General features: G+C 33.4%; 1 protein-coding gene across 1 annotated transcript in view; it reads right to left on the bottom strand.

The window, feature by feature from the left end:
• The window catches only part of LOC118200718 (uncharacterized), a 127,757-nt gene extending 108,684 nt beyond the window's left edge, over positions 1–19,073 (bottom strand). The window contains exons 1-3 of the mRNA XM_085822802.1: positions 18,924–19,073; positions 15,049–15,164; positions 53–129 (exon numbers count right to left, since the gene is read on the bottom strand). Of these exons, the coding sequence (XP_085678928.1) occupies positions 53–129; positions 15,049–15,142 (171 nt within the window). The 5' untranslated portion in view covers positions 15,143–15,164; positions 18,924–19,073. The remainder of the gene's footprint in view (positions 1–52; positions 130–15,048; positions 15,165–18,923) is intronic.
• Between the last annotated feature and the right edge of the window lie 302 nt (positions 19,074–19,375).

The following is a 19,375-nucleotide window of genomic DNA, read 5'->3' as shown; positions in this document are numbered from 1 at the left end:
TCCCATACTTGTTGAAATATTCTTAATCTGATAATAATAGAAATTAACTTACTACGCCAGGAAGTGTATACTCGACGGTCATTTGATAAGACTCTACTCCTTCAGCTTCAATATCTGGGAAATCGACATCTGAAAGTGGAAAAAAATACAAATAGATATTATACTTAGAGTATAAATAAAACAAACATACAAAAGTGCGTTTATTCAAAACATTTGTAAACAGTAAGTGTATAAAATAAGGTTAACGTAAAAAATATTTTCTCCTTTAAAGAACGCTCTGCCTTCAATCTTCCAAAAATTCGCGCGGATGATTAGTGTTATCTAAAGTGTTTCTTTGTCGACAAATTTTTATGTCTGCAAATGGTTTACGTAATTACTAAAATCGTTATAAAACCATCAAATGAGTGTAATGATTTTTAGTGTTATTAGTTTGTTGTTGGCCATTATTGGCTGTCTTAAGTTTATTTATTATTGAAGTGCCTCATAGTGTATCTTCAAAATTTTTACAGGTACATCTTACAAACACAAACAGAGGGAGAGAGAGACACTTTTATATCTCCCGTTCCACTGCCCCAATTGATGAAATTTAACTTCGAACGTTCTTCATGTCTCGAAAGCGTGACTCAGGGCATACAAGATGAATCTGAACAAGAGAGCAAAACTTTAGAGGCTGATAGAAGACAACTATATGAGAAGGTTACAGCCGAAAACATCGCGGCAAAAACATCGCAGACGAAAATGTCGCGGAGAAAACAACGCAAGGCGAAAACGTCGTGCTACAAAACATCGTGGGAGAAAACATCGCAAAGAGAAAAGATCGCAAAGAGAAAACATCGCAAAGAGAAAACATCGCAGTTCTAAAACATCGTGGTACAAAACATCGTCGTCGAAAATAAAGCGGTTCAAAACATCGCAGTTTAAAAACATCGTCGTCGAAAATATCGTGGTAAAAAATAATGTATCTACAAATCATCGCATGACATTGTAGAGACATTAGGATATTTTTGGAGGCCGGAGAGATGAAAAATTAACAACGCCTTCGCCGGGAATCGAACCACGGACCTCTGGAATACCGGGCCAGCGTGCAGAACCACTACACCACGAAGGACGCTTGGAAAGCGGGAGAAATACCTTATATACTCCCCTTTTTAAAGGGCGACTAGGGTTTTAGGGGACCTAGTCGCCAAATCCTGAGTATGGAGAATCATCATCCACAACCCTTTTTTTTAGTTCGGGCGCCACTGTAGAGACATTAGGATATTTTTGGAGGCCGGAGAGATGAAAAATTAACAACGCCTTCGCCGGGAATCGAACCACGGACCTCTGGAATACCGGGCCAGCGTGCAGAACCACTACACCACGAAGGACGCTTGGAAAGCGGGAGAAATACCTTATAACATAACATCGCAGACATGCTTTTTTCAGGCATGCTTTAATAAGTGTAAATGGATATTCCCATAATGATTTGTGAGCGCAAGATGGAAAGAAGGATAATTTTGACTTTCATATTTTTTATTAATTAATAAATTTTTGCTGAGAAAATAAAAAGGAAACTTAAGCATAAAAAATTAATGCAACTTATAGCACTTAATAGAATTTTAAACAGACATAGTTAACTAACAAAGGCCATTAATAAATCATTTTTATAAAGTTTTTACTGGTAATATTTCATGAAAAGTATAATTTATAAGTTACATTTAATTTTCTATGCTTAAGTTTCCTTCTTATGTTTTCAGCAAAAATTTATTAGTTAATAAAATATGTGAAAGTAAAATTTATCCTTCTTTACACCTTGCGCTCACAAATCATTATGGGAATATCCATTTACAATTATTAAAACCTGAAAAAAGCATGTCTGCGATGTTATCGTCATGCGATGATTTGTATATATTTTATTTTTTACCACGATATTTTCGACGACGATGTTTTTAAACTGCGATGTTTTTGAACCGCTTTATTTTCTACGACGATGTTTTGTACCACGATGTTTTAGAACTGCGATGTTTTCTCTTTGCGATGTTTTGTAGCACGACGTTTTCACCTTGCGTTGTTTTCTCCGCGACGTTTTCGTCCACGATGTTTTTGCCGCGATGTTATCGGCGGACACCTATGAGAAATATTCGTCACAGAATGCATAGTCTGAACTCAAACGGCGAGTAGCTAGGTGGCATTGTAAATAAATGGTATAAAAAGGGTCAGTCCTCTCCCCAACGGCAAAGCTGGAAGTATGGCAAAACCTTCCTACTTCCAAAACCTGCGAAGGATATAAAAAAGGCGGAAAGCCACAGACCTAATAAGCCTTACGCTCAAACTTTGGAAAAATCTTTGAGAGAATTATTCTTTATGAATTTCAATCTTACTTGCAACTGCTACCTGATGAACAGTACTGGTTCAGAAGCAAATTGCCTACATCAAAGCAATTTCTTAGAATTCGCAAGCTCGTCCTTTCATCACAAGAGTTGCACTGCACTGCGCATGTTGGACGTGGCCAAAGCATTTGACCGCGTCTGGCATGAGGGATTAATCTACAAATTGATCAAGATGACCCCCCTCCCATAGAACTGATCCTGCTAACACATTCTTACATCACTAATCGATACTTCACGATAAGCAAGCAAAGTCACTCAGGATACAAGGCCACCTCGGCGGGTATCCCCCAAGGGTCCTGTTTAGGGCCTGTACTTTATCGCTTTTACGCAGCGGACTTTCCGCGCGCAAAACTTAACAGAAATACTTTACAGGCATGCTACGCAGACATTACCGCGCTAGCAGTCAGGTCTGTCCAATTAAATAGAGCAATCAACATACTAGGCTTGAGTGAGCTTTAATTAACAGTGTTGGTTGCAGATTTTTATGCTCTTGAAAAGGATCTTTCTAAGTGCGGAAATGTTTGGAACTTTTGGATGATACTTATATCCCCTGAAAGCTCATCCGGAGAGGAGTATATTGATACCAGAAACGTGATGGTGTGACAACTCAATTTGTAATTATTAGAATAATAAGGTGGTCATCTTAGAAAGTTCAAGATAGACAGCAGTTTCAAGTTCAGATTGACTAGAGTTACTAACTGGACACTTTATTTGTGTTTTTATTGTTTCAACAAGTGCTTTATGTACAACTATTGTACTCTGGAGCCCTGAGGATGATTACAGAAGTGTAACTGTCCAGAGAAATCAATGAAGTGCTGGTAAAACATAATTAACAAAGTTTGTTGACATAGCTTTATATAGACTTTAATATACCATATTTGATTATTTTCTGCATGATTTATAGATATTATTTTTGCTTTTCATATTTAATTGATATATTTATTGTCTATTTTAATTTATATTTATTATATTTTACTGATTTTTTAATAGTATTTATAATTATATTCAATTTTTACACAATACCAATATTACTTATGTCAGTTACGCTGACTTAGTCCATTATTCCCTCCAATTTACATATATTTGTTTCTTTAAAAGTTTGAAATTGATTTTTTAGTTGCCATTTCATAATAACCTCTTTTTAGATTTATTAACTTTCAATAATTTCACACATGTAAATATCATTTAATTTTGCTGTGCTACTTTGGTAGACCGGTTGCACGGATTTTGGCGATTTTTCTTTTGGCGAGTAATACAACTTATAGTAAACCCATTGCTAGATAAGTTATTTATGGTAACCGATACTTTGTTGTCATTTTATTAAAAATATAATGCGTTTTATTATGCATAAATTCCGTGTTTTAAATATTATTTATGGCTTCTAAATATTAAAAATCAATTAAATTTTGCATTTTCATATGAAATAAAAATTTTGTTGTTTATAATATTTGATATAATTTTATGTTGTGGATGATGTAATCAATGACGTCATTTTACTTAAAAAGTAATTGGTTTTATTAATATCTATAAATTTAATCTAATGTTTTAAACATTATTTATGGCTGTTAAATATTAAAATACAATTTAATTTTGCATTTGTTTTAAAAATGATTCTATTATGAATGATTATTTAAATAAATTTAATTCTATGCGTGATGTAATCAGCTCCCTGATTGGTTACTGAATATTTGTGCATTAGCGCACCATTTTAAAATTTTATTATTCATCTCTTCGAATTCCTCAGATTTCAAATGGAATGGATATTTCCGTTTCTAAGATGAATTGGGAATTACCAAGAATTATTGGTATTGGAATAAAAAATTGCCCTTTGAGTCCTTATTTTGGTCAACCTGTCTTTCCTAATCAAAGATTTATTTATAAATTGTTAATAGCGTCAGAGGAAATTTATTTTAAATTTTTGGAGGAAACCTCGCTAATTGCTTCTTCAACGAAGTGCGAGAAATGTAGGTCACAGATGAAGATGGTTAAAAGAGCCGATTCAATTATGATTCCGATATTCTTTTGTGGTACTTATCAATAAACAACAGGTTAAATGACTCAAAAAAATGTAAGTACATATTTTTCTTTTATTTTATAATTGTATACTTCAATTTTGTTAAAAAAAATTAATACACTATTTTTAAAAAATTGCTGAGATAATTATTGTCACATATGTTTTAATGTTAATTATATTCTATATAACGTATTTTAAAGTATTTGAATTTAATAATATTCTAATCCGGTACTATTCGGTTTCGAGGACCGTAAAAAATCGCCAAACTACTGTTGATGCCAATACTGCCAAAAATAATTGCGGCAACCCTAATAATTGCGGCAAGAAAGGAAGTATAATAGTAAATAACTATCTAAGATTGATGTTTTAATTTAGATGAAAGGTTAATTTCATATAATACTTTTTTATTATTATAATTTACATAAAAAAGGCTAAACATGACTGAATGGAAGCATAAAATTAAATAACTATTTCAGATCATTATTATAATATATATATATGTAAAAAAACATAACTGAATGGATGCCTGCATCGCTATTTCGCTAGATCAGAGCGTACGCTAGATTTGGCGTGCAGTTAAATGGGCGCGTTTGCTAGATTTGGCGCTTTTGCGCAGACATTTTCGCTGTAATTTTTTACGGTCCTCAAAACGGAATAGTACTTCTAATTCTTTTAAATGTTGGTATGATGGTTTTTAATTCGATATTCAATTTCAGTAATATTTTAATCCAATTAAACGTTGGCACAATGTTCTTATAGTGGTGTTTTATTCTCTTTTTTGCTATATGAAAGTAATAATAACCTTACTTTAATATTTTATACTCGTAGTAAATGTATTTATTTACACTTGCCTGCCATCTTAAAAAACGACATTTTCAACAAAAAATTAATCCATTACTGTTAACGAAATTTATTTTTTTTTTTTAAGTTTCGAATACTATGCGTAAAAACAGCGTTTTTCAAGATGGCTGACGATTGTAAAAATCGCGCCAACAATTGCGCCAACGTTAATCGCCAAAAATCCGTGCAACCGTCTACCAAAGTAGTACCTTCATTTTCTTTAAAAGTTTTAAATTGATTTTCTAGTTGCCATTTCATAATAACCTCTTTTTAGATTTATTAACTTTCAATAATTTCACACGTGTAAATATCGTTTAATTTTGCTTGCTTTAGGGTTCACATTTTTCGGTTATTCATAATAGTGTAATACTTCTTTGGCGAAATGAAGCAACTCCAATGATGGAACACAGCAATAACTTTTTTTAACACTAAAAAAATGGCGACATACAAACAAAAAGAGAAAACATATTCTAACATTTAAAAATAAATTACATTCTTCGTGCGAGAGTCGCACGAGGCACTCGAGTCTGGTTTCAAATATTGCCATTCACAAATACCTTAATGTTCATCTATTTAAATTACTTAAACTACAAGATTTTAATATTATTTAAAGCTGTTACAACCTAAACAGGAGATCGCGAGTTCGGATCTCGCCGGTGCCTCCAAAATAATTATGGACTGTGATGCTTCTTTGGCGAAATGAAGCAACTCCAATGATGGAACACAGCAATAACTTTTATTTAACACTCAAAAATGGCGACATACAAACAAGAAGAGCAAACATATTCTAACATTTAAAAATAAATTACATTCTTCGTGCGAAAGTCGCATGAGGCACTCGAGTCTGGTTTCAAATATTACCATTCACAAATACCTTAACGTTTATCTATTTAAATTATTTAAACTACAAGATTTTAATATTATTTAAATCTGTTACAATAGCATTAACAACAATACTGATAGAATAGAATTCGATCTGATAATAGAATAGAACAATATCTATAATAGAATTCGAACTTTGTCAAAAGAAGGGTGGAGTGATTATTTCTCACCACTTTTCGACCCTTTTGAAACATTTTTATTCCATTATACAATTAATTTAATTTCTATAGGATTAACATTAAGATTCTTACTTAGACTGCATTTTAATATACCTATATATATTAGCATTTGTATTTACCGGTGGAAAAGTTTTGGTTACTTAATATATTGAGTTGTTGACATTTTATATTGACATTGAATTATTTTTGTATATTTTCATAGAATATTTAGATTTTATTTAATAATAATGGCGGAGGGTGATTCTTTGTTTGTTGACATATTATTTACTAAATTGGGTGAAAAAAAAGGACTCATTCAAATTGCAAAAGTCAGATATTAAAAATCTACGTTTCTTGTGGAAGTCTTTCAAGAAAAAGGACATTCTAATTAAATCTCAGCAGGACTCAATAAAGACACTGCATGACACAAATATAACTTTGCTAGAAATGACAAATAATTTGCAGTCACAGGTTGCAGTTTTTAAAGATCCGCACTTAAAACTGTTCAAACAATGACGGAATATACTGAGAGAATGTTGGCAAATGTTCCTGACACTGAAGATGCTCAGATAAACACTGACTGGTCTTCAATCTTGGTTATAACTGATGGTGCGCAGACCATGGGGTCTCATGTAAATAAATATTTAGTGTTTGAGACAAGGGATGCTTTGACTAATACAGATACAGATTGGATTGGTATTTCTTATGCTAGCGATGATATTCAGCCCTCTTTACCTCTTCTCCACGGTCCAATAGAGATTTCTAGGGATTTTACATTTAGAGAGTACAAGGATTGTACAACAGAGACAGGGATAGATATTTTGGATTCTGGACTTGTTGACAAACAGATTCAGACACTTTCTACTTTAATACATACTACCTCAACTTCAGCACCTCCATCAATAATATCCGAGTCTTTTCTGGCAGCTCCAGCTACTAACACGCGAAACTCTAGTTTACCTACTTATCTAGACCAAAGTAGTTCAGCATTACAATTAATAGCAGCTGCCCAAGCGAAACACAAGCTCAATATTTCTGATCAAAAGCAATTATCAGAAGCATTACTTTTAGGACAGCGAATCATTGCTGGACTTTGGCGGATTCGGATCCTACTCTTATATCTTCCAAGAACACAGATCAAGTGGAGGGCTTAAAGGCAGCTCCAGAAGAGCAACCATTCACTCTTATACAACGGAGAAAGCGGAAAATGCTTCCACTTAAGCTCATACCATCTGAGCATGTGTTGTTGGTCGCGGGAAAAGATCAAGATATCTCTCCTAGAGCTATTCAGGAGCGGCTGGCAATTTCTTTGGATCCGAAAAGTATTGGAATGCCAATACAACAGATTCGACCAACTCGATCTAAAGAACTGTTAATCCGATGTGCTACGAAAGAACAACTACATAAATTAAAGAATTCTATCTGTACTCATTATTTTATTATTATTATTATTATTTTATTTTTATTTTTATTGTGCTAGGTGTATATACTAGCTCTGTCTTATTATTCCAAAGCAAATTAAGGTAATGTCATGTAGGTATTTAGAAAGTATATGTATGTAACAGTGCTGGATTGCATGTCAGCAAATATGTATTAACAGAAGCATGTAAATAACTACTAATGTATATATGCCCTTGTTTAGCCATGTACAATGCTATTCTTGAAGATTCAAAGATCACTGGACCGGGGCACTTTGGACGGGTGTCAACCCGGTGGCATTTGGTTCGCGGAACTGCCAATCGGATGGTCCAGGCGTTGGGTTTGGGCGCCCTGTGCAAGCCTCCCATGTGGCCTCTCTGGCTTTACTCTGTATAAGGGCGGACGTGGCCCTATATGCTAATTAACTTAATAGTAAAGGGGTAGTGGCCACGTCCTCCGTCACTATCACTATCACTATCTGTACTCATTCAGAATTGTTCGCGTCTCTTCGGTTGCGTGAAGCGAGACCAATCCGTGATAATATCATTATCTTTGGATTACCGGCCGAGGGTGGGGCAGAGGAGGTGAAGATGGCATTTGAATCTATTGTCCCAGCGGAGAAAGGAGGTGTCATACAACCTAGAACGCCCCCTACACCAATCGAATTCCAGGAATAACTGGATAGTGAGTTTGGACAAAGATTATTCATCAAAATTGGGTTCCCAAGGAAAAGTCTATTTGGGTTTCCATTCATGCCCTTTTCGCAGATATCTACGGCTCTAGGGCTGCTACAACTGTCAGCAAATTGGCTATATAAGCCGGCAATGTTTAAATTCACCAGCTTGTGTCCAGTGTTCTAAGGTACATAGCGAGCTAAACAAGGTTTGTAAAGATTCACCAAATTGTGTAAATTGTACTCAAATGATTCAGACAAGAAATACAAGCAACGATTGCAATTATGCTTCTAATTCGAAAGCATGTCCTACATATCGAACGACTCTTCAACAACTGATACTACATACTTTCTCGTAAATCAGCTAGTTTTAAGTGACATTGATTAGTTACTATGTATTGAAATATTGATTGTAAAGGTGATTATAAATGTGGCAATTTGTAAATGTAGAACAAAAATATAGATGTAATAGCTTTTTATTATTTCCATATGAACTTATAATGATGTTATTCTTGATGTAATTGCTTCATTTTGAAGTTTCATTTTAATATTATCATAACTGATATACTGTAGTGGGCTGGAAGAAGCCTGGATTTAACCCTTAGCTTTGTATTAATTGTTTAATTTTATCCTCTTTACATTTAGACATACAATCTTAGTAGCCATTCTGTCATATGCATTAATATAACTTGTTTATTGGTATTAGTCACATCGCGAAATTTAGTATTGGTTAATATTAGTGCTTTGGGATTCATTACATTATATGATAATAAAAACAGTTTTAATAATAGTGCTGCATTAGTGTAATTTGGTTCTTTTCAATATGGCTATACTTTCCCTTTTAGATCTTAAAATCTCTTGATATATTTTGAATCTTGCTAAACGGAAGGTGGTGTTATTATTTTCAACCACTTTCCAACCCTGTTGTCGTATTTTCAACTCAATTAATTTGATTTCTATAGGATTAACATTAGGATTTTCATTCAGCTGATTCATATATAATAAGCTTGAGTGTGCATATGTTTTGGGGAATACTGAAGATTATTGATTTCTTTGTACATTAAGCTACTCTCATTAACTTACTGCTAAAAGGTTTAATAGCTAATTACTGTTAATGGTATATAATGCAAGTATTATTAGTTGTTTTGTATTTCACAGATATGTAGATTTATTGTATTATGTAATGGTACCTTGTAGGTTTAAATAGCAGTCGACAATAGTATAAAATGTAAATGGCTTAATAATATTAATAGCGGGGTTAAGTAATCCTAAATAGTATAACATAATTATATTTAGTGTATATGTACTATTCAGGGTTCTTTGTATTGATTTTCTCAGGTACTTATAAATGCACTTGTGTATTGTATGTATTTATATATAGTTATTTAATTACTTATGTATAAATGTATTATTTATATTTATGTAATGTGTATTTTGTTATTAGTTATTATTATTGTAAACATATGTTAACTTGTAAGATTAAGTACCAGAAATTCTTACAAGCGATATTATCTCAAAATTATGTATGAACTGTTGTAACTGAATATGAACTATGTGCAAATTAGACTTGTAAAAAATTATGTAAGAACTGTTGTTGTTGAATATGAACTATGTGGACTGTGTGTATATTAGACTTATACTACTACTGTAATAATGACACTGTATACTACTGGCAATGATGTATATTATTGACACTGTTATTAATGTAACATCACAGTTACTTAATGTAGAAATAGAATGTTAAAGTTGCATATGCATATTTTTCTAAAATCGTATGTAATTCGAAAGATGTAATTCGTATATTACTGTGTATAATATTTGGAAAATTGATAATAAATGCCGTTGATCAGCCAGCCGCTACCTTGGCGGGTGGAGGCTGCTATTTGCAAATATTTCCGCTGAGCTGATATATTCTGTTTGGTATGTCACCTAAGGTAGGAAATTAGCTCAATGGTATAAAATAAAATAAAACAAACATACTACAATATATAGCTTTGGATATTGAAGACTGGTGCACTAACTGGAAGGTAGCTATTAATGGCACAAATTCGCAACTGCTTTTAATACGAAGAAAGAAACCAAAAGTCACAGCGCAGCCACTCTACCTATTTGGTCAAAGAGTTCCATTGGTTGATAAAGCCAAAACACTGAGTTTATATATCAAACAAAGACTCACGCGGAGTACTCACATAAAGTAAATTACGAACAAAACGAGAGGAATTGCGTAGCAACTCGTACGCAGCTCGCAATTGGACTTACGCAGGAAAAGAGAAATTTATATTTCAGTACTAAGGGCAATTATGCGCTACCTTCCCAGTTTGAGCGGCAACCACTAATTGATATTTAAATAAATTACAAATGACTCAAGATATTGCGTACTATCACCGGCGCGCACTACTATATAAGGAACAAATTATTCCATGGCGATTAACAAATAGAATATATTGACAAGTATCTGCACAGACTTAACTGCAAATTTTTTAATAAAGGATTAAGCTGCAGCATGAGAGATTTCAATGATGCCTTAAACTATATCTATATTCCGAAAGATGTCAATATTAGACCATTTTACTGCCCATAGAATTAAAGACCACAACTGCGAGTACCACATTGAAACAGTTAGTTTACGAGTATGCTACAACCCTCCTGGCCGATGATAATCGGCCATATGGTTAACGCATGTGGAAATTATTTTGATTAATTGATAGATGGCGCTAGCGTTGCGTGTTAACGCGACGCGACGTGCCTTCTGAATTTCCTTAGACTCTCCACTGGCAGTTCGATAGATGGATGTCTGGTGTTTCGCACGCTATTTGATTAGGAATACTTCGGTCCCTATTTGATTTCGATTTTCGATTATGAAAGCATATAGATTTATTTGTCAACTGAACCACCATGTTTTGATCTATGATCTGTAAATATTGTACATATTAAAAGTTACATTTTAAAAGTGATTGATGTCGATTTATAGATCTTAGATTATTTTGAAACAACGCAGCATACCCGACGCAGACAAACAAAAATACAGTTAAAAGATAAAATAAAATTAAAAAAGATAATCCATTACACATTTAGTTTTCAAACGTATTTAATCCCTACTAATTTAAATTAAAAATAATTGAAACCAGTATGGATCTAGTCGCCAGAATCGCCGTTGTTGCTGGCGATATTCGGCAAATGTCTGGTGTCTTCGCAAATGTGCGTCAAACCCTATCCGGCAGGTGTGAAGCTTGCATTACAGCTGGCGGAAGGTGTTTTGAGCAGTTTCTGTTAAGCACGTTCTGTTAATAAAATATTTTCAAAAGTATCCTCTCTCATTCTTGTGTTAATTCTTTAAATATGACAGTGGAAAACTATCTTGTAACTTCTCATCGCTTGCTTTTCGACCATATATTCTATGACGAATATTGCTGGTATACCTGCGTTCTATCACCCCCTAAAATTTTGCCCTCTTGTTCAAATTCACCCTGTATATTAGATTTATATATAGCATTGTTCTAACATAGGTATTCTGGCACAAAATCGGACTTAAAATATGTTAAAATGTAAAGATGTTACAATATTAAAATTCGAATACAGTCTTGTTATAAAACGCTGCAAATCATTAAAATTTTCGAATACAATCTTGTCATAAAACGCTGTGGGTACTATTCGGTTTCGAGGGCCGTAAAAAATCACTAATTTATTGTTGATGCCAACGCTGCCAAAAAGAATTGCGGCAACCATAATAATTGCGGCAAGAAAGGAAGTATAATAGTAAATAACTATTTAATATTGATGTTTTAACTTAGGTTAATTTCATATAATACTTTTTTATTATTATAATTTATATGAAAAAAGGCTAAACACGACTGAATGGAAGCATAAGAGTAAATAACTATTTCAGATCATTATTATAATTTATATAAAAATTGCTAAACATAACCGAATGGATGCCTGCATCGCTATTTCGCTACCGACTTATCGCTGAAGCATAATTTCATCTCGTTGGTTGTTCAAACGTAATTTTCTATAATGAATCCTGCCTTTTCTTTGAAAATATTCTCGGTAAAGTGCAGAATCGCTCACTTAAGGGTAAAAACAATTGGATTTTTGTCAATTTTCTTTTTACTTTTTAAGTGAAAATAGGTCGATGTGTACATAGATAAAGATGTGCGCAGTGCCATTTTTGTGCAATTCTAGGATTTTTTTTTAAGTGAAAATAGGTCGATGGGCACATAGATACCGAGTATGTGCAATTCTTAAAAGTGCGTCAAGCAGTGGGTGATTCTGCACTTTATTATATATTCTATTGCCGACTTTTCGTCATGGGAAATTCCCAAATTGTTAAATCCATAGGATATCAAAAAAGGATTTAAAAATTAAACTAGTATTTCAATGGCGTCTTAAGAAATATAAAACTATATAAACTTACGCAATCTGAAATCAACGCGTACGTTAGATTTGGCGCGCTGTTAAAAGGGCGCGTTTGCTAGATTTGGCGCTTTTGCGCATACATTTTCGCTGCAATTTTCTTACGGCCCTCAAAACAGAATAGTACCACAGTGAAATGTTGTTGTGTGAAATATTGTTGAAATATTCGAATACAGTCTTGCTATAAAATGCCGTAAAATAACCGCTGTAAAAATGTTGTTAAAATATTCAAATACAATCTTTGATACTTTTCCGTTTTGCCGGCGCAGGTGATAAAGTCGCCAGTAGTGGTACAACTGATGTTAAACGGAATATCCTCGCTGGTAACCTTTTACGCCTCATTTTCAAAACAAGTCGCAGCCATTTCTTATCAGATTGATTGTTTCTTTCAATACTGGCATTCAATTACATAAAATTTTTACCAGAGAGTATATTTTTATGCCCTAAGGCCATTCGCGGTAATTAAGTCGATTACGATGCAATCACACAGCTCACCCGAAGGCAAAAATATAGAAAAGGCAAAGTCAAGAGTTAAATTCATAAACTCTAATGAGAATGCACTAGCGAAGTAAAGCACTGAGGATTTACATACTTTGAATAAGCTATTCGTATGAATTGAAATAATTATTGCATTTAAACTTCTATTCCAAATTAAGATTTAACTTGAAATTAATGTAGATAATTACTGAGAGAATTAGATTTTTGTAGCGTAGTTTACATGAGATAGGATCACTTGGGGTGGCGTGAATCAGGATGTTGTATCATGAAAGCATAGTAAATTCTTAAATTAATGACTTTTTACGAATTTATTGTCTTTATTTATATTTATTGGCTTTTTATAAAATTCAAACGATATTAAAATGTTTATGCCCTCAAAATAAAAAATTCTTAGAACCAACATTTTATAACATTTTATATGTGTATGCTATGTGTTGTCGCCAATAAAGTCTGCTTGGCGAGATTTGCGCCGGCGAAACGGAAAAGTACCTAATCTTTTTATAAAACGCTGTAAAATATTGTTAAAATTTTTTAATACAATCTTGTTTTAAAATGCTGTAAAATATTATTAAAGTATTCCAATATAATCTTGTTATAAAACGCGGTACTATTCGGTTTTGAGGGCAGTAAAAAAATTGCAGCGAAAATGTATGCGCAACAGCGCCAAATCTAGCAAACGCGCCCATTTAACACCGCGCCAAATCTAGTGTACGCGTTGATTTCAGATTGCGTAAGTTTATATAGTTCTATATTTCTTAAGACGCCATTGACATACTAGTTTAATTTTTAAATCCTTTTTTGATATCCTATGGATTTAGCAATTTGGGAATTGCCCATGACGAAAAGTTGGCAATAGAATTTTCGGTAAAGTCCAGAATCACCCACTACTTGACGCATTTTTAAGAGTTGCACATACTCGGTATCCATGTGCACATCGACCTATTTTCACTTTAAAAAAAAATCTTAGAATTGCACAAAAATGGCACTGCGCACACCTTTATCTTTATCTATGTACACATCGACCTATTTTCACTTAAAAAGTAAAAGAAAATTGACAAAAATTCAATTGTTTTTACCCTTGTAAAAAGCGGCAAACAAATACGTGAGCGATTCTGCACTTGACCGAGAATATTTTCAAAGAAAAGGCATCATTCATTATAGAAAATTAGTTTGAACAACCAACGAGATGAAATTATGCTTTAGCGATAAGTCGGTAGCGAAATAGCGATGAAGGGCATCCGTTCAGTTATGTTTAGCAATTTTGATATAAATTATAATAATGATCTGAAATAGTTATTTACTCTTATGCTTCCATTCAGTCATGTTTAGCCTTTTTCATATAAATTATAAAAATAAAAACGTATTATATGAAATTAACCTTTCATCTAAATTAAAACATCAATCTTACAATAGATATTTACTATTATACTTCCTTTCTTGCGGCAATTATTTTTGGCAGCATTGGCATCAACAATAGTTTGGCGATTTTTTACGGCCCTCGAAATTGAATAGTACCAAATTTTTTAATACAAGCTTGTTTTAAAATGCTGTAAAATATTATTAAAGTTTTCCAATATAATCTTGTTATAAAACGCTGTAAAATAACAACTGTAAAAATATTTTAAAAATATTTCAATGCAATCTTCTTATAAAAACGCAGAGAGGAAATGTAGCAGTATAATATTGGCTTTTGATGTCTTTAAGATATCAAAATGTTTCTTTTTTCTGGGTAATATGTGACATTTTAACTGATGAAAACTATAAACAAAAATAGATATTTACCTGCTTGGGAGCCTGCCAGATTACACTGAGCACTGACCGAATGAAAAATGCTACAAGCTGTAACTAACAGCGCTATCCTCATCCACGTCTTCATCGTCAAACACTTAAGTTCGGTACTGTCAAAACAGTGTATAGTTAATAAACTGATAAACAACATTATGAATGTTTCAAAGATATGCATTAAAAAATTACATCTGAAAAATAAGTCGATGCCATACAATTTCAGTTGAAATAAACTAAAAACTAATCATGTAAATAAAAGTTATTTCCCTATTTATTTCAATTGATTAATTAGCGTGAAATTTCGTATTGCTTCATATTTGTCGAGACTCACTCTGCAAAATTTTAGCTTTATGTAAAGTTTAAAAGTTTGGTTTGGCTTATTTAATTACTGCAAAGCACGCGAGGGCTATCTGCTTAAGGAAAGGAATGCCTTCGTGGAAGACTTTCCAAGGTAAACTGGCATTGGACGAAAACGCCCGTGTAGCCAGCCTGCTCGCCTAGAATCTAACCCAGGTAGGTTGGTTTACTGGGATTACGACAAAGCACCCTAGGTCTATCTGCCTAAGAGGAGGGATGCCTTCGTGGAGACCCATTTCGAAGACAACTTGGCTCGTATACACACTAAGGAAAACTGGCTCGTATACACTTCGCAAATTCGAACTTCGGATCGAACTGCCAGTGTTCAGCGACATTAACGCTCGGTCGTTGATATGCCCTAAATTAAAAAAAAACTCAGAAGTAATTATACTAATTGATCGTGATTAAGATACAGAATTGTACGGTGAAAATTTCTTAAATAAATATAGTGTAGGTTATATCAGTTCTTACATTACTACTTGAAACCAAAGGTGTCTCGAAAAGTTAAACGATAGAAGATGGAAGTTAGAATAAACATAATTCTAAAAATTTGTAAAATGTTTTGTTATATCTAATTGTTTTCAGTTACTTTTAGGGTTTTTGATTATTTCTGTGTTTTTTTCCGGAATTTATTATTATCAGGTCATTTAAATTCCCACTGTCAATTTTTAAGGTTATAATTAATATTTTATTGCTATTATATTTTCGTTTTAATCTGATATTTTCGAAAAACATAGGGGTAAATTTAAAAAAAAAATTTTAAAAGCGTTCTTAATTTAAATGCAATTTAAGGGTAGCTTTTAACTATCAAGAATAACAGAAATGAGTTATCGAACTTCTAGTTGTAACCAAAGGAAAAGTTTTAAAAATATTCACGTACTCAAGATGTATATTTAAAATGCTTCAATTTTTCACATCAGTTACTTTCAACTTTTAGACATTTCGCTTGCTGCTTGATTTTTATACTTTTTTTAGCCTAAGGCCCATTCTCACCCACTTTTATTTCATTTCTCATATTAAGTTCGCTTTTATTTACAGTAGAAAGATCTAGAATTTTTAATTAATATAAATTAATTTCAAAGATGATGTCTTAGTAAGTAGTGATTTATTTTTTCAATTTATCAACTTATGTCCTTACCAAATTTCAACAAAACACAAGCATGTCTATCAGTTCTGAAAACGAACAATCCAATGTAAAAAATCCTTTCAATGAATACCAGTGTAAGAAACAAACGAAATCTTAACCCTAAACCACCATAAAACATTTTCGCAAACAGAATTTGTTTCCTTACTTGCTAGAAATTTCATGTCAACGAAAAATTCATCGTTTCCAGTTTTAACACACAATCCCGCACATTTATGATATAAATCATAAATTAATTAATGGGATGATCGTTTTAATAAAAATTTTAATTTTTGTGAAATATATGTCAGCATGAGAAAATAATGATTAATCAAATAAAAATGAGTGTAAAAAAAAACTAACGTTTATTGACGTCGTTCTTTATTTTAGCAGGAATGCTTTCGGAGATCTAACAATATTGTTCCTTCAGCTGCAGGGCCCACCATCGGCCGAGCGGTAAAGACGCTGAACACTAGTAGTTCGGCCCGAGGTTCGAATCCCGCGAACGGGCTGGCTGCATGGGCGTTTTGGTGGTTTTCTCCATGTGTAACGTGTATACGAGCCAGTTTCCTTTAGAAAGTCCTCCACGAAGGCAGCCCTCCCTTTAGGCAGATAGCCCTCGTGTGCTTTGCCTTAATTAAATAATCCAATCCAATCCTTCAGCTGCAAGGGCCACCAGCGACCGAGGGGTGAAGTCACTGAACACTAGTAGTTCGGTCCGAGGTTCGAACTTTGCGAACGGGCTGACTGCATGAGCGTTTTCTTGGTTTTCCCCATGTGTAAGTGTATACGATACAGTTTCCCTTAGAAAGTGCTCTACGAAGGCATCTCTCCTCTTAGCCAGATAGCCCTCGGGGCTTTGCCATAATCACATTAACCAAACCATCCTTCAGCAGCAATCGCTGAAAACGCTTCTGCTAAAACAAAATCTACATGTTTTAACTAAGGTTTTTTTTTTTTTTTTTTTTTTTTTTTTTTTTTTTTTTTTTTTTCACTCATATGTCAGCATTCTCAGAGTTCATAATGTAGAGAAATTATTGCTATTATGTGTTATTATTCTAATTGAGACGGCTAAAGATTAAAATTATATTAAATGTTCAAAATCTAATAATTTGAACACATGTACCATATTTTTAGGCGAATAAGTCAAGGCCAAAAAATAGCCTTTAAAAAATCTAATCGACTTATAAGCCGGATATAAATTATCATAATGACTTCTATTTACATGCTAAGTAAGTTAAAATTACATTGAGTGAAAGTGGTTAATTAATTATACGCTGATCAATTTAGATAAAACGTTAAGTAAAATAAAAATATTTTTACATATAAAAATTTAAAAAAAGTATTATTCTCTGAAAATTTGATGAAGAGGAGGAAAATAATGACGGTGTCTGAGCTGTCAAAAAGTTTTAAAAAATTGAATGTGTGCAGGGGAAACCTTTTTTTTTTTTTTATAGACTCATCTTTAGACACAGTTTTAGAGTTTAATATCACATTATCATTATCTAAATTAAAATATTCATTAACTTCATTCATATTTTCTGCCGATGCTATCGCATCATTGTATGTTTTCTCTCTATAAATCGATTTCGCCAACTTATTATATTACGTTTTTAATACTGGAATTGGATTCAATCCATTTAAGAACATGCGCGTGGCGTTGTCCCCACTTTGTCCACGTTCTCTTAAAATCCACTTTTCCGCAGCATCTTCGAAGTATCTCACCTTTTCTGTTACTTACCTGGGCCCACCAGCGGCCGAGCGGTAAAGTCGCTAAATACTGGTAGTTCGGTCCGAGGTTCGAATCCCGCGAACGGGCCGGCTGCATAAGCGCTTTCGTGGTTTTTCCATGTGTAACGTGTGTACGACCCAGTTTCCCTTAGAAAGTCCTCCACGAAGGCATCCCTTCCCTTAGGCAGATAGCCCTAGTGTGCTTTGCCATAATTAAATACACCACCTGTTACTTACCTGCTTTTTTTAAGGTATATTTTGATTTCAGCGTACTTTCTCTTTTTTTCATTCGTTCTTGAAAAAGTTTTTCTTTTCTATAACATTTTCTAGATCCTACAAACTGAATGTCGATTTGTAGTTTAGATATACCTAATTTTAATGATCATCTTAATAAAATCACAGGGTCGCTTAATACGCCACACGTCGGCTCGTACGGCAGAAAAAATGAATATACATATAAAACTACAATGTATCAATGGTCTCAGCGTCCGTATTATAAATAAAGTGCATTATTATTCTGGCTAATAAATATTCAAACTCTAACAATGAACTTTTATGAATATATGAACATATATAAGTAAAAGCAAGCCGTAAAAATAAAGTGATACACAAGGGATGAATTCATGCATATGCATGTATTCAAAATACTCAATGTACTCACCAGAGAGAATCTCTAATCCAAAGCACGTCTCCTATGCGGGCACATGCAAGGGGAGAGAGTGTGAACGCCCCTCAGGAAGAGGAGTAAGTCCCGCTCTTATCGCGATTTACCTTTTGTTTCCATTATCGAAGCTTCGCCGGCAAGCATGATAAAAATCTTTGTATTCTGGTGAATACTTTTGTTCATTTCTTTCAACGGTGGAAAGGTTAAAAACAATACTCGATATTATGTAAAGATAAAAGCGATTGTGATTACGGGTGTGATGATTGGGGCGTATTTAGCCTGGTTAATGAAATTCAAATTTCTATGTTATATATATATAGACTCAAAACGATTGATCTGCAGCATTAATCGTTTACAAAAACCTGACCGACTTTGTCTCATGTCAAGATTTTTTATCAAAATAGGTATACATTTTACACATCTTTTAGATATGATAGACTCTAAACAGT

The sequence above is a fragment of the Stegodyphus dumicola genome, chromosome 8 (assembly GCF_044657685.1).
Source record: "Stegodyphus dumicola isolate Sdum_Otavi_A_Nest chromosome 8, ASM4465768v1".
Lineage (NCBI taxonomy): Eukaryota > Metazoa > Arthropoda > Arachnida > Araneae > Eresidae > Stegodyphus > Stegodyphus dumicola.
This window is presented reverse-complemented; position numbering and strand designations above follow the sequence as displayed.